The following is a 20,393-nucleotide window of genomic DNA, read 5'->3' as shown; positions in this document are numbered from 1 at the left end:
GGGAGCAGGGAAGGGGCGGACAGCGGCCCCTGCCAGGCGGTAGTGCGCATGCGCGGGCAGCGGAGTGTGCGCAGTAGCGTCATTAAAGCCGCCCGTCCTTCCCCTGCCAGCACCTCTGCCCGAAGGGAGGGTAGCGGGCGCATGCGCAGTGCGCGGCAGTGGGAGCCGCGTCAGCTGTTGGCGCGCAAGTGGCATGGCGCAGCTGGAAGCGCTACGTGTATCCTGGTCCTTCCTGGCCTTGTGTGTCCTGCTCTTGCCCTGGGAGCGTCATAGGTCAACATACTGCACTAATAATTTGTTTTTAAAAAGATACACCAGTTCCATGTTGCTAGAGAATTGAGATTACCCTCATCAGATCGTGTTTTCCCTGCCTGTTGCATCCTGTTTAAAGTACGCGAACAAGCAGCTGCAATTCCAAGTCAGTTTATAGATACATTAATTCCAACCTTGTGCTTATGTCAATCAAAATCAATGAGTGGCGTACTTATAGTCACTTATTAAAAATAAATGAAAAATTATGGGTATCACGTGAAATTTTCATTATACTTACAGAAATGCAATTCATTTCTCTTAACAGAGTTTCTTATGGGAAATTCCTCAAATTACCTTCCATATCTGTTTTAAAGACAGATCTGCTCAGTTAAAACAAAATAGTTTTTAATGAATGTCTCTATTTTTTTCCTTTGTGCAAAGTATAGGTGCTCCTTTTTTTCTGCAGTTTATAGTTCCTGTTTTTTGGGGTTTTTTTTCCAATATATTTTTATACTAATTTAGTTGTAAAGAATTAAGGTTAAACTACATTTTCCTCCTTCTCAAAAGTTAGGAGAATCTGCACATACCTCAGAGAACAGAATCAGAATGGGGAACAGTTGTGACAAATTGGACATTTTTGATAGCAAAAGAAAAATAAATAGATGCAACCAAATGGAGACAAATAGAGCAGTGTGTTACCAGCTGAATAAATTCAGCATGGAAAATGACTGGCTAGGTTGACTTCCACAGAAATTATGTGGAGGTTATAGTGAATTCCACACTAAGTGTCCCTCAATAATGTCCTGTTTTTGCTTAAAGGAGACCCATCATACTGGGATGTCCAAATGTGATGTAATCCTGCTCTGTACAGAGCTACTAAAGCCAGAGCTGGAACTGTGTCCAATTTTAGCACTATCCTTCAAGAAGGATGAATAAAGTCAGGATTAATGTGATAAAATCAATCACAAACATAGAAAACTTATCATCCAAAAAGACTGGTGAAGAGTTTTTTAGTTTAGAGAGAAGTCTGAGAGAGGTAGGCATCCTTCACATGCTAAAACGATGGCTTCAAAGAAGAGAAGATATTCTCGTCGTCCACTCCGAGAAAGATGTGAAGTACATTTGATTTGGCTGTTAGGATATTTCAGATCGGGTGCTAGAAGGAACTTGCCAGTAATTAGGTTAGTCATCCCACGTAAAGGGAGGGGATGTGATGGAAGTGCCAAACTCTGTCGCAAAGATGGAGGCAATACGAGGTACCGATGAAGCAACATGTTACCTTAGCAAGGAAGATTCACATCATTACAGGAAAAGCTTAGCACTGAATAGTTTGCTGAGAGATTATAACTGAAAAGCTCTAAGGGAGGTTAGACCTGGATACAGTTAATCCTAGGGGTGCAACAGCATAATACGGAAGCAGTAATTCCTGCGATGCTTATACATGTACATTCTTGGGCTTGTAGTTCTAGTAGAGATTGCCACTATTGGGTAAGAGCATAACCTGAGGGCAGCAGATCACAGAGATGGTCTGAAGTCAAAAATTTCTTACATGCTTGGACCTAGGTTCACCAAGAGCATCTAAGTTTCACACTCCTGTTTTGGCTCCTAAATTTTAATTAAAATCTATTGGAATTTAGAAGTATATTAGAGCATGCTTTTAATATGCATATCAGAAGTTAGCAGACTGTAGTTTTGATGATATCTGAGCCAAAAATCTTAAATCCCAGGTTCAGATGGCCTAGGGTGCAAACTTGAAAAAATGTTCTTAGTCCATTAATCCATTCTGTATTAGTTGAAAGTAACGTATGTGAATTTCCTCCTCACCCCAACACAACAAAGATTTAATTTAAAAAAGACCTACAAAAGATGAGTATTTAGTGCTGCATCTGTTTGTCCTACCATTATGTTTTCTTATAAATGTTAAAGATGCTATGAGATAGTTTTGAACATTTTGATAGCAAAACCTATACAGTGTTTGCAAATCCTAAGTTACTAGTTATGACATAGCTAAGCAAATGAGTTTACATGAGTATTCACTGTATTTGTTATTAAAGGATTTAAAGTTACTATTGGCAATATTTATGGCCTTTGCTTTCTATAACCCTTATAAAAGCATTGACATGAAGGATTTAGCAACCTACAATTGGATTAGAAGGAGATTGTACTGCACAAAATATCACAAAAGAATTAAACACAAAACCTGCATGGATTGGAGACCTCTCAGGAAGATTTCTGGGGACCCTGCAATTTCCTTTATTGATTATTATAATTGTGTAAGTCTTGCTGAGCAGAAATGGAGACAAATATAATTAGTGAATCTCCAACGTGTTTATACAAACTAAATTACTAACAGGGTAAATGAATTAATATGATGCACAAGGGTACTTAACAGGAGAATAATTTCCTGCCTGCATAAAATAAATGTTATATTAAAGTTGGATATGAAATGAATTTCAAACTTGGGAACCAACACAGTAGAGTTTAGTCAAGTGTTTGGGATTTCCTTTTATTCTGTAACTGAACCTCTCAGGTCTTAATAGCAAGCCGTGTCCCAGCTGACAGTCTTCATAGCAGTGGATGAGTGTTGCTATTTAAAATAATGGCTAAATCTAACCTTTGGTCTATCAGTTCTCTCTTTGTGAGCCATAGATAGCAAAAGAAAACATTCCAAGCTCAAATCAAAACAATTACAAACCAAAAAACCACTTTGAAGGTCAAAGTGGTTTAAACGACCTGAGGCAATGCAACTTCTTTGTTCTGCCTTGTATAGTATGCTTGGTCATTATTGGTGCCTTTTTAGAAAATCTAATCCTAGAGAGGCAAAAGCTTAAACCAGATAAAAATATTTATGATGTTCAGGACAAAAAGTATATAAAGAAAACTTAAACAAGAAAGAATGTTACTTAAATGCAAGGCATGTAAATCTACCAATAGTTTGGATAGAAAAAATACCAAGCCTGCAGAAATCCTTTTTGATTCAATATAATAATGCTTACAGTCCTAAGTCTGCCCAAAGTGGGAAGGTAAATAGCCACATCCTTATGTTAGTACATAGCAAAAGGAACTAGCACAGATCATTCTCCCTCTGAACATAAATTGAGGATGTGTGAATTTTATTGTTCTAGCAGTGCAAAGTCCTCTTATCTTTGTTAGTTTTTAAACTTCATGATCCAAAGCTTATGGACCTTGTTTTTTGGAGTTGTTTTTTTTTTTTTTTTTTTTTTTTTTTTTTTTTTTTTTTTAAATACACCATGCTGGTATTTTTTTGATATTAGGAAAACTGTACAGAGACTAATAACACACAGTAAATTCAATTTAGGTGTAAAGAATCACAGGTAAAGAATTAAGATTGCTTGTGATTAAGAATCACAGGTAAAACATACATTATGAAATCTTAATCTCATTGTTGTTCATTGGAGTTTGACTACTAATTTCAATGGAATCACAATATGCAAAGATAGAAGCATAAGATAGGGATAATACACAAATACGTAAATTATGCAGAACCACACATTTTAATATCAAAAATACGACTTGTTTTTGCCTAGAACAACACAAGTAGTATGGTGCATTTGCAACTTCTTTAAAAAAATGGAAGATTAAGGAAGGACAATTTTAACATCTGCCTGCGGTTCCTCAGATTATCATGTGCAAATGTGTTGTTTAATTCTACATTGGTATCAAAGCATGCTTAAAGGTTATGAGCCAAAAGTAAAAAAACAAGAATATTTGACCTTCTAGATAAGTCTTTAAATAAAAGTGACAAACTAAAAGTGAATAGATCCATGTGATAGCAAATTTGCTGCCTAACTACTCAAGGTGAGAGTCAAGAAATAAGCAGCATACAGCAGTACAGACAATTATTTGCCTGTTAAGTTTGCCCTTTAAGGTGAAACTTTAAACCCGTAAAATTTAACCATGCTAGCAGCTCAAAATTATTATGTCAAATCATATACTGCCAATTTATGCCCTCAATTCTGTGTTCTATTTTTGTATAAGGGTTTTTTTTGTTTGTTTCTAATGAGGGTACTTGTTTGACAGTACTAGTCAACAACAGTTGACTAGTTGTTGTTGACTATCTCAACAACAGCTCAGTGAAAGCATTTTGCTAAAGAAGCATTTAGGTGCTCACCAAGGGCACACAGAATTTTGTTTACCATTAAGCTTACTACCAAACAACATCTCATATAAGCTCAGTCACTACCATCCCACAAGGAACATACATGCATTTAAGTACAAAGTAGTTCACCTCATTTCAGTTGCACAATGCTGTATTTTGCTAGATGAGGGGCAAATTACCGTACACTATTAATGAGGTTTCTAGTTATAACCTCTCTGCCTACAGCCAACTTATTGTCTTGGAATTAAAACCAGACCAAACTAATTCAGACATATTAACAGGAAAAGCGCATTAAACAAAGACGGAATCTTTGGCAGAGACTAAATAGCTGGTGAAATACAGAAACATATGTCATGTATGGGTGACTTTGTGACACTCTGCTTTAAAACATAGTACAGTTGTCTTCGGTAGAGCTGGGAAGGCTTAAAAGCCTCTGTAAGTCTAGTAACTGCCAACAACTTTGAGGAGACTCCAGGCAAACGAGAGCAGAGAATCCTCAGATTTTTGTTGCATCATGTCTGCATTCAGATAAGCAGGGTGAGTTACAATGCTCCATGGAGCTGTTCTCTATCATGCACTTCTTTTCTGGAGGAGGATGCCTCCAGGAGCTGCTTGAGCTTGCTTCGGTGCTGCTCTGAGCAGCAAAGAGTGTTCCTCAACAGTAAACCAGGTTCACAGCATCTGCAAATTAACCACTTCACAAGGCTGTTTCCTCCCAATCATGAAAAAAGTGTCACCAACAAACTTGCACATGCAAGAAATTCCTATTGCAAACAGTTCAGAACTACACAAAAAAATTACTTTCATTGTTCACTTGAAGTTGCCCTTGGTAATTCAAGGGAAAGATGCACAAGAACCATACGTGAGACTATCGGCACACTTGTCAATTCTGCTGTGCCTGTATTCTGCCAGCCTAATAAGTAAAATAGGTATAGGATTAGGATTAAACACTGTGCTTGCTGTGCTGCTCTCCAAGCAGTCAAGAAGGACCTTTCTCAAGAATTGCATCAGGGCACAGATCTTGAATATCTATCCAAGGACTGATAGCCTGACTGTGTCCTCACAGCTTGGAATCCCACAGTCAGATTGCCCCATGCTGGAGCAGGAGAGGATGCAAAATGCGCTCTGCTGTGAAACCCATTGACAAAAACAATTCAGTGAATTCAGCACAGGGTTGTTTGCCCACGCGCTCAACCCTAACACGGCAAGTGCTTCACACTTTCTGCACCACTGATTCCAGCAGGCTGCCTGAGAAAGGACAGATGTGAAAAAGGAGACATTTCCTCAAGACAGACAGAACCGTTTGATACCGTCACAACTGCGTTCCTTGTTTCCATGCTTCACAGCCCCAAGTTGTCTGGGTGCAGAAGAAACCAAAGCACTGGTAAATCACAGACGCTCCTTGAAGAATGTGGAAGCAGGAGAAACTGCACAGTACCTGGCTGCAAGGCAGAGGGGCTGGTGATACTTTTATTATATGAAACAGAGTAAGTACTAGGAAATATATGAATATTTATATCTAGTATTTATGTATGTAAAATATAAGGAAAAATAAGAAATGAGGGGGCAGCTTCAGTATATTGTGAGGCTGCTTAAAGCAGTTATGGGCATTGTGAAAGAAGTCTGAAAACCAAAAGCAAGAGAAAGAAAGGAACCAAAAGCTTTATTGAGTGACGTGGGTAGGTAAGAAAATATAGGAAAACAGACACGAGACAGTTGAGAATGCTCCGAAAGGAAGGGTAACTAGCTTGAGGAGCTGCTCCCGAGGAGAGAAGGTCAATGTGATGCTGCGCTACAGCTCTCAGATACCATATGCTTAGTGCTGGAGCATCCCCAGAGCAGTTAAGCTCAATTAACAGAAGGCAATGTAAAGCATCAGGAATCAAAACATGGAAAAATGGTGTGCTCTCTACAGGTGTAGAACTACTTGTTCTCTTTTCTTCCTTGAATATATCGCTCTTATAACGGCTGCGTGCAAAAATAAATAAATAAAAATGAAGAAAAAAAGAAAGAAAAAGAAAATACGTGCAGCTATATGCAAAACACAACGCTGAAGAACTCCTCGTCATTTACGCCCTGAGCACTTCCCTGCGATCGCTCAGGCTGGAACTTGCCCACTCTGGGAACGAGAGTCCCATCCTAACTTGTGGGACGCTTCCCTGTGGCACATGCAGCTCCGTCCCCAGTTTCCAGCCCTCCTTGTACACACAATGCAGGCTCGGGGTACGTCTCGAGCCAGAGCACTCGGTGCTGTTTATCTTCTGGAATATTTTCCTGTGGGGATTTGAAGGCACTGCGGGAGCTCCTGTTGCCTTCAGTGGGAATTAACTAAGGGGGGACTAGGAGGCCCCGGACCCAGGTGGGCCTTGCTCCATCCCCTCACACCACATCCCTGGGTTGCTGGTGCCTTTTTGTCAGAGGTGCCTGTGGGAGCTGCGTGTTCATTCGGGAATTAAAATTTCTGAGGAGAGAGGCAGCGCTGAGGGGAGGCTCGGACACGCTTCGCTGTTGTTATTTCCCCTCCCCCGCCGGCGATTCGCCGTGTTTGCTCCCCGAGAAGCTGTCCCTGTCCCTCTGTCCCTCTGTCCCTCCCTCGGCCCAGGCCGCCCCCGTCCCGTCCCGTCCCGCTCCTTCCGGGCGCGGGCGCGGAGGCGGCGCGGGGGGAGCCCCGGGGGGCGGCCCCGGCGCGGTCACGTGCGGGCCGGTGCGCACGGCGCGGGGCGGCACGGAGCGGTGAGGCTCGGTTCGGCCCGGCCCGGCCCGGCCCGGCCCGGCTCGGCTCGGCTCGGGGGTGTGCGGGGGGCGCGGGGCTCCCCCTCTCCTCAGCCCGCCGTGCACAGCACAGCGCAGCGGGAGGAGGGGGTCTCCGTGGGGGGGCGCTCTTGCCGAGCGCGGCCGTTGTGGCCGTTTAACGGCCGCGCCGGGAGGCGGCGGCGCGGTGCCGGCGGCAGCTCGCCCGCAGCGCCGGGGCTGCCGGCAAGCCCGGGGCCGGCGGATCCCGGCGGCGGCCGGCAGCGGCGGTTGGCTTAAGTAAACGCCCGCGGCGGGTGGGAGCTGGCGCGGAGGGAGCCGTGCCTGGGTGAAGGGCTTGTTGGGTGTGAAACCTGCGTGAAGGGCTTGTTTGGTGTGGATCCTGGGTGAAGGGCTTGTTTGGTGCCGGGCCGTGGAAACGTGCGCCAGCCCTGCCCTTTGGAGCCGTCTGCCTGCAAGTTAAAATAACTCTTCTTAGGCAGCATCACTGGAGGCTTGTGATGCTGCGGCCCTTCCTCCTCGGGCGGCTGCTTGGGCTCGCGGACCGGTTCTGTGTGTCCGTGCGGTTCAGGGCTTGCGGCCCGCTCCTTCGTGGCGTCTCCTGCTTGCCGGGACGAGCAGGAGGCTTTCCTGGGCGAGCACCGAGCTCTCCTGCGGGAATCCAGCCCGCACTGCTAAGGGGAATCTTGTGAAAACACTGAAAATGCAGCCAGGGCTGGCGTTGGAGCCCATGGCCCGCGCGAAGCCCCCTGTGCCCCGGGGAGCTGCCGGCGCGGAGCCTTTGTGTTACGTGGGCACTGCCCGTGCAGGGCTCGCCCTGCCCAGGCCAGCACGTTTTGTTGCTGGTTTGGACTGTGTACGTCTGGCAGGAGGCCTCGGCATGGGAGGAGTTGCAGTAAGAGTGAGCGGTTGGTATCGTGCAGCATCCTAGCCAGGGATGGCACTTCGGATACTCATAGGCCTCTTGGTGAGAAGAGGATTTTTTTTTTTTGTCTGGCTTGGACTCTCCTGGTAATGAGATAAACACAGCTTGTGTACCAGCATCTGGCCTTCTGCAAGAGCCCTTAACCAGGTGTGCAGGCAGCGAGATAACCTGGGTGCTCTGGCCTGCATGGAAGATGGTCCCTGTGTCAACACAGATGCTTTAGCAGAGTGAGGAAAATCTCCCCAGTGGAGGGTTCACAGAGGATGATAAAAGTGGAGTATCTTAAATGCTCTTCTTTTTACCTTCTTATAGGATAAGTTCCAAGTAGCAGTCAAGTACTGCTCAAGTAGTCCTAACGAGGTTAGCAAAAGTGGCTCACAGTTGCATCTCAGCTGCATAGGAGATACCAAGGAGATGTGTTACTTTCTCATGGCGAGCCAGTGACCGCAGAGACTAGCGGGCAAGCCTTCCGAAATACGTACATGAAAAGCACCTTAGCTTGCATCAGCTCATTACTGGCCTAGCCCAGTGATGGCAGCATCACTGGCTGAGCAGATGTCAGTTCACGTAAGTGGCTGCTAGCTTAGCTTATAAAGCAGCACAGTTCATTGAGATTAACCCGTTAGTCATATCTTACAGCCAATAAATCCAAACTAAACCATTAAGCGTCTCCCTCGGTGCTGATGCGCTGTCGTAGCACCTCAGAACTGGTGGGTGAGGATTTTGGAACTCTCTGGATGGCAGCTCCCTTGACCAAATATTCCCCTCTGCTGCAGACGGCAGATGTACTGAATAAAATTGCCAGCCTGTGGAGTTTGAGTGTCTACATATTGATTTCTTTCAGGGATTTAAACCTGCCACTCAAAATCTTCAGTTGGCTGTTGCTCAGCTCTGTTACAGTGCAAATCATATTGCTTAAAAAAGTATTGACAAGATTATGTTAACTTCTGTTAAGAGCCTCTTTAGACACGAGTACTAACTTGAGCTTCACTTAACTAATACTTTAGGGTTTGTTGTCTTGTTGTCTAATGAGTAATGCCAGGCAGATTCACTTTCCAGCCACAGATATAGGGACATTTCCATGTGAATGACCCTGCTAACCATGACTAACAGCCAACCAGTCGCTCTTCTGCATCACTGCGTGCTTGGAGCTGACAAAGTGCATTTGAAATTCAGGGCTTGGCCTGAACAGCAAAGTCTCCTGGACCTGAAGCACCGAAACCAATGGACCTTTCTTAGCTGTATTATTACACATTTTACTCCACTGATAATATTCGCTCTTAAGAGTTTAAAAAAAAAAAAAGAAAAAGAAAGATGAGTGATCTTAGTCTAATGACTGTTAAGCAAAGACTAGTACAAGTCACCCGGCTGTCAGTGCCTGCAAAGCTGTTTAACATTCTGCTCGTGCACATCGCTGCCCTGCTGCGTGCATCCGAGTTGTGCGTTCCAGTTGTTTTTTGGTTCCTTCCCAAGGGGTCTTTTCTTCCTTCCCATCGATCTCAAATGGGAAAGGTACACTGTGGTGTGTACCTGCTGCCTGTGTGGGATGTTGACAAATACTGTGGGGCAATGATAAGAGTATAGTTCTCGTGATAGATTGAGAGATTGCTAAAGAGATGCTGTGTCGGAGGAGGGGAAATGAAGGATGAGCTTTGCTTTTTCTTTTTTCAATGAATAAGTCAGCAAAACGAGCTCTCGCCGTGCTGAGAGCTTCTGGCTGTGATTCTTGGTGCTGTGTTCTGTGGTCCACTGAATAATGTCTTGATTTCAGAGGAAGTGTTGCAGACTCACAGTGCATTGCATACTCAATTTTGATCTTTCTCCAGGCGCTGGTAAAACAGCTTCAACAGACAAATGGTGCATGCCCTAATAGCAACAGGCTGTGCCTGTTGCCTCTGACCGTTGCATAGGTTCCTGGTTTAGGAGAAGGCGGCTTCAGGGCTTGGAGTTTTACTAGAAGCATGGGTGCTATTTCTTCCACAAAAGCTATAGACGAACGCAAGCCCAATCAAAGATGTTTGTGTGTTAACCCTTTGTTGAAAAAGGAGGTTGTTGCAGGCTGCAAGTCGCTGGTCCAGTCTGTTCTTCCAAAGAAAGGGATTGCTTGGTTGTGTCTGGCAAATGCTGCAACTTGAAGACTGGTTCCCCTTTCCTTCTCCTGCCTCTGAGCCCCCTGCCGTTAGAACTGCAGGGGAAATCTCATGTGTCAGTCCTTCTGGAGCCTGTCCGCTGCTGTAGCTTTCTCTGCCAGGCTCAGATACTGCGTTATCTGTTCCTGTTGTGTGCTTTTCTCTACCCAGTGTTTTTATCTTGTGACCACTGCAGTTGTTTCTGGGAAATTACACAAAAAAAAAAAAAAAAAAAAAAAACCCAGAATCATCCTTTTTCTTGTTGAGTAGCTTCTCACCTTGCAGGAGTATCTGTTGCCTGTGGAGCTGCGAATGAGTTTGATGCAACTGAGCTGCCTGTCCCATGTAGCAGAGTGGGAGCATGTTGAGGGACTGCTGAAAAGCTAACATTTTTGGTTAATAATGTCTTTTGCAATCATTAACTGACTTCAGAAATCTAGGTTCTCTGCAGGGTCTGGTTAGGTCTGATGTGTCAGGTGAAAAAGGTAAATTGGAGGCAACAAATGTGGGCAGCCTGTTCTTGTGCTGTTGTTCTTAGCGACGGTAAACTGTGTATTGCAGTACAGGTGGCTTCTACAGCTGTTCGACTCCTCCTAAAAAGTGTGTAATCCATGAAGATGGATTTTCTCCCATGCTGAGCAGTGCTGCATCTGGACTAGCTGTAATAACTGTAAAAAAAAAGAACTCCAAATTGCCTATTTTAGTTGGTCAAGGCATAAATTGGTCAAGGCAAAATTGGTCAAGGTATAAATTAATTAATGTTTTCAGTGAGAGACCTGATAAGTAGCAGTATGGGTTGCCCAAAGGTCTTACGCTTAGTCTAGTAAAGAGATATGAAATAGCAACACTGATAAGTTTTGTTTGAAAGATATAAATCCTGCTATTTTCAAAAGCAATTGTAATATAAGAACTATTTTGTGGTTAGTTGTGTGTTACTTTATTTATATTGCACTAACGAGCATCTTAAAGTTAAATGTGAAAGAGATGTGAGTATCTGGCTCTTTGATCTGGCTTCCTTCAAGGTGAAGGGAGTCAAGTCTGTGAGTTTCGATAGTTGGTTTCCTCAGTCAGTGAATGGACATCTAGGATCTCCCATGTGAACATGGATTCTGTTCTCCAGGTGTTAGTGGTTAAAATGAATCACAACTAATTCTAAAGAAGTATTTGGGCTATATAGGTATATATTATAATGCCTTTTTTTTTCCCCCCTCATTGTCTCAGAAAGCCTTATGTGGAAAAAGATGAAAACTTTGAGAGGAAAAAATAAATGTTTACTAGTTATGCTTGTAGCAAAGACATTTCTCATTTGTGTCAAACGGTTTCAATATCCAAAATCACACCTAGAACCTAGAAAACCAAGAAGCAAGAAAACATAGGAGTTATTTTATTTAGCTTCTATGTTTTTATGAGAAATTTTAATGCTCCTTACAATAATGTGACTGGGTGCTGGACAGAGAAGAACAGTTTGAATGTTAAAGGCCTCCTGCATAAGGAAATAACTACCTCTCTTGTGCTGGGGTTAAGAGTAAATGAGGGTGAAAACTGGCATAATATTATGTAATAATTTATAGTAGCATAAGACATTTGCAAAGTTAGTTTTCTCATATCTTTATTAGAGATGAGTACAGAAGCAGAACAGCAGCTTCTCCATGATGCTAGAAATGGAAACTCTGAAGAAGTTAAACAGCTTTTGGACACCATGGACAAAGGACAAATCATCTTTAACATCAACTGTAAAGGTTAGTAGCCCTCCTCACATGTCTGTAACCTCAGTGTTGAAGCCACAGTTAGTGCAGCTGTGACTGATAGGACAACCTTGCTTTCTTTGAGGTGTTTAATAGACTTGCAGAAACCGCTTATGCAACTGCTTTTACCGTGTGACTTTTAAGGCCCCACTATGTGGGGAAGAGATCATAAAAACAGAGTACAGGTAAATGTAATATACAGAGCTCAGAGTTCACTGAAGCTAGAAATGTCAGCAAGGTGAAGAAGCAGAACCTCTTTCAGCTAACACCTAGGCTAATGCCAGCATTTGGGAGTTTATCATATTAAACAAAACAAACCAAGGCACAAGTGGATGCCTCAGGGATGTAAAGAGCCTCAATGAAGGCTGCAGAGGAGATCTTGCTCTGCTGGATGTGATTTTTAAAGTCATGGTTCATTATCACTTCATTACTGCTTACAAAGAAGATAGAGACAAATGTATGTTTCTTTGTTTGTTTTTTAGTATATACCAGAAACTTTCACTTGGGAAGAGAAAGTAGAAATTGCTGGTCTGTGTCTTTGGCCAGTTTCACAATTCTGCATATGCAGATCTAGCATAGCTAAGAAGCATTAAAACTTCAAACTGGGGTTGGATTAGCAAGCTTGTTAGCAGTAGCAGACTGTCCTATTTTTCACTCATTGAATAGCTCTGTATTTCTCTTTATTTACCCAAGTGTTTCTGCTTGATTCAAGAAAGTAGATGTAGGTCTTTCTTTTTACAGGCTGGTGTTTTCTTTTTATTCATCATTCAGCTGTTAATTAGCACTGAGGAGACAGTCCTACAAAGTGCATATGTGGGTTAGGAGGGGGAGTCATCCTCTCTTAGGTATGACAAAGGGAACAAACCTTGCCTAATAGGGCAGTGAAGGCTGCTATCCAAACAAGTTCTATCCCTTTCCCAATTTCAGATCTTAATCATCAGCTTACTCATGCTTTTGTTTGACTACTCATCCTTGTCTGTGTTTTCACAATGGTTAAAGTGCTCATCTCATAAAATAAGCTGTGTGTAAAACCAAATTCTCGATGCTTCATCTTTCATTCAGGAAGCTTTTTCATAATTTGAAAATGAACTAGACTAGCTAGAGTTAGGATATTTTACCCTCACAAGCTTTTTGCAAACATCTGCAACATCATCTCTAGTGCCTACTGGAAGGAAAATCCTTAAGGTTTATAATAAATGCAGTGCACATAAGTAGATCACTGGCGTGCTTAAGAGTTGCTTAAAGAGTTTTCAGAGCTTCTCAGGTTTGTTTGTAAACAAAATAATCTAAAGGCAAGAAAGCCTAGTGGAATGGCATAATCTGCAGTCTAGTAAGTCAAGCAAATTGGTCTGAGGTTAGTCTTCCTGATCAAGTGTTGGTATTGTGAAAGTCAGCAAGTAGGCAGAAAAGACTCAGCTAATGAAGGAAAAGATGGGCAGGGCTTAGCTGCTACTCTTCCAGTTCAGCAGTGCAGGGCTGCCAGGCAGCTAATATGTGCATGCTAACAGAAGGCCCAGGAAGCCAGAGGGACTGTGTCTGTGGTAGTTCAGATGAAACAAAGTAGTCCTGAATAGGAAATTGCTACTGGATAGAATTTCTGTTCTTTAAATCTGGTTCTTCTAAATGGGTTAATCTGTTAGCAGATAAAGAAGTGGCTGAAGTGTCCTCTGGAGGAACTGTTCTGGTAGTGTAAAACTTCCTGGTTATGTTTTTATTCTTGTACAGCTGCTCTTCAGAGATATCTGACCATTTCGACTACTCTGCTGCTTCTGGACACCATCTGACACAAGTTCAGGCCAGCCAACATCTGCAGTATAATTAACTCTGCCATTAGGCTCCGCACCTCCAAAAACACTTGCTGCAAATCCTGATCCGTTAGATAACACTGCATAGTAATCACATAGCCACATGATAATTGACTAAAATGAAGGTTGTAGACTGGAACATTTTGCAACCTTCAATCTTTCTTCCCTTCCTTTTAGCCTCTTATCTTTCTATGATTATCTTGTAGATAATGATAGATGTCCCTGGAAGAAAAGGATCCTTAGAAAGCAGTTTCTCCTTCCGGACTTGTATGTGAGCTGGCAGTGATGGAATAAAATACTTTTGGAGCAAGTAGAAGGTGATATTGGAAGTAGTGTAAACTTTCCACTAAAAGCACCATGGAAGCCTTGAGTCTAAAAGCTCTTTGTTCCTCAGTGTCCAAGCATCTTATAAAATGTGTCTCCTTTTTGAGAGGATGAACTGCACGTTAGATTCACAGCCATGAGCAGTGACCCAAACTGTTCCCAATATCAATTTCAGAAAGAGGAAACAAATCCAGGCTTGTCGTTCTTGTTCTGTTGTGGCTGACTTCTAAGTTAATCAACGTTTGCAGATAAGCAAGACATGGTTGCTGAAATTTGAGCCAAATGGAATAAACTTCAATTTCTAGTTTCCTCAGACCACTGATCATAGAAGAGGAATCTGCATTGAAATAAGACCTGGGTTTCACCCACAACCAAAAAATGTTATCAAAGGCTCGATCTGCATTGCCTCATTCTCCTTACATACAAAAACCTTGAATATCTAGACCTAAATGAGAGAACTAGAGAGAGTGATCAACAGCAAGTGTGTAGTGCAATAATAATTGAATGACTGTGCAGTAGTCTGACAGACCACAACCCAGAAATGATCCTCTCATTCTTGTTCATTGTCTTAATTGAATGATTTGAGATTTACAGCCAAGTGGCATCAGAGCAAAGAATTTGGGTGTGATGATGAATCATTGTTTTTTCTTATTGTTTTAGTCTATTTTTCTATCTTCTTGTCAGTCTTGTCATTCTCCTCAGTGCACTGATATCCTGGTGGAAAATACGGGCTGTGGTAAAGGGCAGACACATGAGGTCACTTGAAGAGAAGTAACATGCACCTGGAGTGTGAAGTAACGGCTCAGCTGATAGCAGAACATGAACATTTAGAGTAGGTACAGAGCAAAAACTTCTGGCACTTTATTGAGTAGAAATTTCTGATCTTGACAAATTTCTGATTTTTTTTTCATAACTGAATTTGTTGGTGGCAACACTATCTTGTCACCTCTGTAACTAATGCCTATGCAACATTGTTCTATGCAACATTGGCCCCTTTTGCATTTTTTGAAAGATTTTGAAAAAATCTTTCATATATCATTCTGGTACTGGGAAGGCTCAAATCAGGATCGATGTTTGAGTATTACTAACAGTTCAAATATTTTGCAATTTTCAGAGGGTAGTGTCAGTTTAGTATAGACCTCTGCATATATACAACCTCCTGCTGTACTACCTGGCTAAGAGGCATGGCAGAAAATCCACGGAAGTCTATGTGATTCCTAAAAGAGACTTATTCATATAGCTAGCGAACTGAAGGAGTGATTTCAATCAGCCAAAGTTTACTAAAAAGTGTATATCATAATCAAAAAGTAAAAGAAAAAGTGATATTTGATGCCTGTGTTGGTGTTGGGTGGAATGCTGCTCAATGGCAACTTGCATTGTTTAGGTCTTAGTGTTGCTGGCTGGTCAAAGTGCGAGGATTTCAGCTTTGCTAGGCTCATGGGGATGATCTCCACTGGAATGCTGTTCAGTCCTGCTGCATGTGGCCCTTGTGCCATGTGTCTTCTGTGGGCTTGGGGGAACATCAGTCGCATAGGGCAGGAACGTTGTAGGCCGGACCCGGGTGAGAGGAAGATATCCAGTGGGGCCTTGGAACAGGATAGGGAATTGAAGAAAGAGAACCAGAAGTGGCAGAAGTGTTAGGTGGAAACAATTGCAAGGAATGGGGAAGTATTTCAGCTTTTGACCCTATTCTGATGTTAATTTTTTAAATGAAAGTAGACAGAAAATGATGAACTTGTAAGACCAGTAGTTCTCTTTTATGCTTGTGCTAGTGCCTTGTCCTCTCAGGCCAAACTCTTATGACGTGCATGTTCCTGGATTCAAAGCTTGAGGAGAAAACTCCCTGTGACTGTAACCTCTTAGAGCTGAATGCCTCATGTCTGCTTTGCTTCTGTAGCGTTCCGGTAGCACGTGGAATGCTGCAGGCTTGTGGCATAGTAAGCACAGAGCTGCAATCAGCTTTGCTTGATGCAGTGGAGCCTTGCAACAAGTGGAAGCCCGTGTGAACTGCCCCTGTAGTTGTGATCTCCAATGCTTTCAAATCCTGCTTTTAAAATAAGTGATTGTGGGACAACTCTTGAATTTCAGTCATACAGGCATCCCTCTAGGAAATGCTTTAAAATTTGTTATAGCATAATTGGTATTATCCTTTAGATTGCCACTTCTGTGCCTGCTTTCTACCTGCATTTGTCTTGTTACTCAGTTTTTCAAATCTTGAAACTTTCTTAGTAAGCTTTCTGTATCTAAAATATGAATCCAAGCAGAAGGCCTATCTGCCCCTCTCTCCCCCCAAGTCACTTCCAAATCTCTCTTCTGAAGATGCTTTATCCTAGCTCTCCTTCATGTGCACAAAATAAAACCAGGTAAGCCAAACTTTTCACTTGAGGAGTACATGTATGTGCACTCTGTGTGTGCTTTGGACACGGTGAGTGAAAGCACCTAAAGCTGCTTGCTAGTTGTCAAAGCAAAAGATATTACATGAAGACAAAAGTTTTGACTGGCATCAAACAGCATGGCTTTCTGCTTTCAGAAAGATATTGTAGTTTTGAATCTGTCATTTGCTCAGATCGTGACTTGATCTAATAATTCTGATTAAATGAATTGGAACAGGCTGCCCAGGGAGGTTGTGGAGTCTCCTTCTCTGGAGGTCTTCCAAACCTGCCTGGATGCCACCCTGTGCCACATGCTCTAGGTGTGCCTGCATGAGTGGGAAGGTTGGACTAAATGATCTCTAGAGGTCCCTTCCAACCTTGACTATTCTGTGATTCTGTAATAATGAATTCTAATAATGCCTTTCTTGCCCAAAATACACCAACCCCTCTCTGTGTTACTGTGGAATGACCATGCATGCCACCCTTCAGGCATCACTCGTGTTACGTTACCAAGCCTTAATTTATCTGATTCTGTTTTGTATCTTCCAGGCAGAAGTAAATCTAATTTGGGCTGGACACCGCTTCACCTTGCCTGCTACTTTGGACATGCTGTTGTGGTAGAGGATTTGCTGAAGGTATCTCACTACTTGCCTCTCGATACGAGGCAGAAGATTCTTATGCTACAAGTACTTAGTATTTATTCACTTGTATGATGGAAGAAAGACTTGTTTGGGGAGAGAAACTCTTGTTACACACAGATAAGCAGGCTGACTGTTAAAAATAGGGAGTGGAATAGTTGCAGTTTTGAGAAGGTCATTCCCAGGTGCATGGGCTAAAGATAGCAACCCTGGAAGGTGCTGAGATGTTGCAGCAATGCAGTGCTGCTGCTGCTTCGAGCATGTGCACGTCTACCAGGAGCAAGCTGACCTTCTCCTGAGGCCTGTGTGTGTTTGTCTGTGTAACCCTCGAGTTTCTCACCCGAGCAAAACCATTGTGGCTGTGCATTTGTGAAAGCTTCAGGCCCTTTCCTGTGCACTGGATATCTGCATAAAATCAGCCAGCAACAGGTAGTGGTAATGTGAATGCTTCAAGGCTCTGATCTAGTGTACTGCAATGTTTACAAGTATATATTTCAGACAGTTTCACTGCTTGTGTCATAGGAAAGGCGAAAGTGTTCCTGATGCCAAAAAAAATCCAAAAAATCCACAAGTAACTTGTGTTTACTTTTTTTTTTTTTTTTTTTTCAGCCACTGACTAAGTTTTCACTTGACTCATTGTTTCTTTTTGACTTAGAAATGTTGAACTCTTAACCTCTGTGGTCAAAGCTGACCCATTTGTGTCTTTGTGGAAACCTCTGCAGTACATTTTCAGATATTTCTGGCCAAGGTCTTTTTTTACCCCCTATTCCTCAGAGTAACTTCCTCAAACCTTAACTGTGTCTTTTGGGCACCATATTCCAGTCTAAAAGTTTTTGCTGTAGATAGCAGGAACACTTTAAACAGCTGACATGCAAGGGTAGCTAATCTAAACCTGAAATCCATTTGAAATAAAGGCCACCAGGTATAATTGTGACCCTAAAGCAGGAAACAAAGCTAAGATTTGGGGGGGAAAATTATTCTCTACACACCTGCTCAGCAGATGATTCTATTCGCAATCCAAGAGGGCTACTTATCGCAAAAGGTTAAACTGTCACTTAATGCATTTATGAGCCCTTCTAGAGTTGAAAGAGAATATACAGTTTAAAGCAGTCTTTCTTCATTGCTTTTAGGACTTTTTGAATGATTATCAGTTAAAGAATAAAGGCTAACAATACGGAAGGCCCCGTGCACCTCTGGGAGTTAGGCATATAAACATGTGTGTGACTTCAGCCTAGGTCTCATGCTCAAAGAGCAAGTCAGGTATGATCAGAAATAGGGTTCTCGCAGTTGTAAGGACCAGAGTTGGAGCTTGTCAGCTAACAGCAGCAGTGATCTGGCTAAGCTATGTGATCCAGGCACATATGTGAGCAAGTTAAATATGTCCTGCCCCCTTTTTGACCTTTTGAGAGGTTTGGTAAAGCAATGTAGTAGAAACATTTGCAGAAAGGTGAAATTTCTTGTTCTGCTGAAACAGGGCCTAAACAGTGTGCCACACATTGCTCCTTTCAGGGAAAGGGAATGGCATGGGGAAAGCATGAGACAGGAGGATGGGAGAGTTGTGACAAAGATGATAGAAATAACAGGGGTCTTTTTGGTTTGTTTGTTTTGTTTTTTAAACTTGTGTTCATTGTAACTTTTCAGAAATGAAAGACACTCCTAGAAAAAATAAGGGCTGCTTATATCCCTTATCTATTGATACCTTATCAATTCTAGTCTGATATTATGGCATATCAGACTAGGAGTGTAACACGGGGCTGAGCCCGTGTTTCAGTTCTAGCCCGATGTGCCGTGAGGCCGCTCCTCACCGCGGTCTGCCCGCCCCATCAGAGGGAGCAGCTTGTGCAGATCTGCTCGGGGGGGACGTTCACGTGTCCTTTGCTCTTTAGGCTGGTGCAGATGTGAACGTGCTGAACGACATGGGGGACACGCCGCTCCATCGTGCAGCTTTCACGGGACGGAAGGTAATGTATGTGGTTTTATTTTTTAAGCTTCTGTCATAGGATTATTAAGGAAACTAGCATAAACTTTACAAAAAGTTGCTCACATGGTGTCTTCTGGAAGATGACTGAGCTATCTGTTTACAGTGCTTTCAAAAGAATGAGGTGCGTTGGACCTTTTAGTACAGCTGATACAAATATCTTCTTTTTGAGGACAGAAGACTAGTCCATCCTCTTTCTTACCCTACCTTGTCTTCTTAAATTTTTTTTTTTGGTGAGAATATTACTAGCGTTGGAAGAAAGAAATCATCATTTTTTGTCTTCAGCTGAAGTCCCCTGTGTTACCTGTGCACTGACTAACTGATGCTGCTTCTGTTCTGGCAGAAGATCTGCTCTATGCCAAAGATAAAACACTTAAGCATGGCAGGTGCTCATTACTGTGTGGAAACCAGTGTAAAGATCTGCTGAAAAGATCTACTGTACTGCTGTAGTACAGTCAATTAAATCTGCACTTGTGCTTGTATCTCTTTGACACAGTACAAAGAGTTGAAATCTTTCCTCCCTATTCAATGCATATCCCCTTAGAGAGCATCCTTAGAGTTTTAGTGGCTTCTGGAAGGGAAGCAAGATGGGAAAAATAGGCCACACCTACCTATTTGGAAGTGCTATTTCTTTCTAGAAAGCTGGAACTAAAAAGCTCTTTGTAGGCCTGTGACACGATACTAGTTTCCTTGTTCCCCACTCCCTACTGGCATTCCCAAATTACTACTCTGGATAAGCACTTGGCCTTTCTGAAACAGTGACATCTTTAGTCACAAGATTACCCTTATCAAAAAAAGTGAATCTGTCAAATTCAGCATTCACGTCAGGCATGAAGATGGGCTTTTAATTCCCACTGGATCGCTCCAGCTGTAACTTGTTTCCTGTTCATTCTGCAGCCTGACTACCTTGAAGATGAGGAACAAGCCAGAGGCTTAGTTGAGTCCCTCAATTTCTCCAAAACCTCCCTTCCTGCTCTCATAACTCAGCTGTGGTGAGAAGCTGCTCTCCAGCTAATGTTACAGGCTGTCAAAAGCTGGAAAGCCCAATTCTGGCATTGCTATAACTAAGATAGGTTTAAACTTGTCAACTTCTCCCCTTGTTTTCCAGGAGGTGGTGATGTTGCTCTTGCAACGTAATGCTGACACTTCCATTGTGAATGGGAGCGGGCAGACTGCGAAAGAAGTCACCCACGATAAGGAGATAAGGAGCATGTTGGAAGGTAACTTCCATAGGTCATAGACTGTTTCGAAACATTTGTTCCCTTGCAAGTTATGGAAACTCATTGAATTTCATAATTATAAAAAGGCCATTTTTTTCATGCAATACTGGTAGGTTTTTCCACCATTTATCTGT

The 20,393-nt window shown here is 42.6% G+C and overlaps 1 protein-coding gene across 1 annotated transcript in view; it reads left to right on the top strand.

Moving 5' to 3' along the window:
• Positions 1 to 7,089: 7,089 nt before the first annotated feature.
• Positions 7,090 to 20,393, top strand: part of OSBPL1A (oxysterol binding protein like 1A) — a 71,180-nt gene continuing 57,876 nt past the window's right edge. The window contains exons 1-5 of the mRNA XM_026035510.1: positions 7,090 to 7,105; positions 11,794 to 11,916; positions 16,973 to 17,058; positions 18,948 to 19,022; positions 20,148 to 20,259. Coding sequence (XP_025891295.1) covers positions 11,796 to 11,916; positions 16,973 to 17,058; positions 18,948 to 19,022; positions 20,148 to 20,259 — 394 coding nt within the window. The 5' untranslated portion in view covers positions 7,090 to 7,105; positions 11,794 to 11,795. The remainder of the gene's footprint in view (positions 7,106 to 11,793; positions 11,917 to 16,972; positions 17,059 to 18,947; positions 19,023 to 20,147; positions 20,260 to 20,393) is intronic.

The sequence above is a fragment of the Nothoprocta perdicaria genome, unplaced genomic scaffold (assembly GCF_003342845.1).
Source record: "Nothoprocta perdicaria isolate Ctin4 unplaced genomic scaffold, notPer1 scaffold_16, whole genome shotgun sequence".
Lineage (NCBI taxonomy): Eukaryota > Metazoa > Chordata > Aves > Tinamiformes > Tinamidae > Nothoprocta > Nothoprocta perdicaria.
The sequence above is the reverse complement of the archived record's forward strand: the minus strand, read 5'-3'. Positions and strand labels throughout refer to the sequence as shown.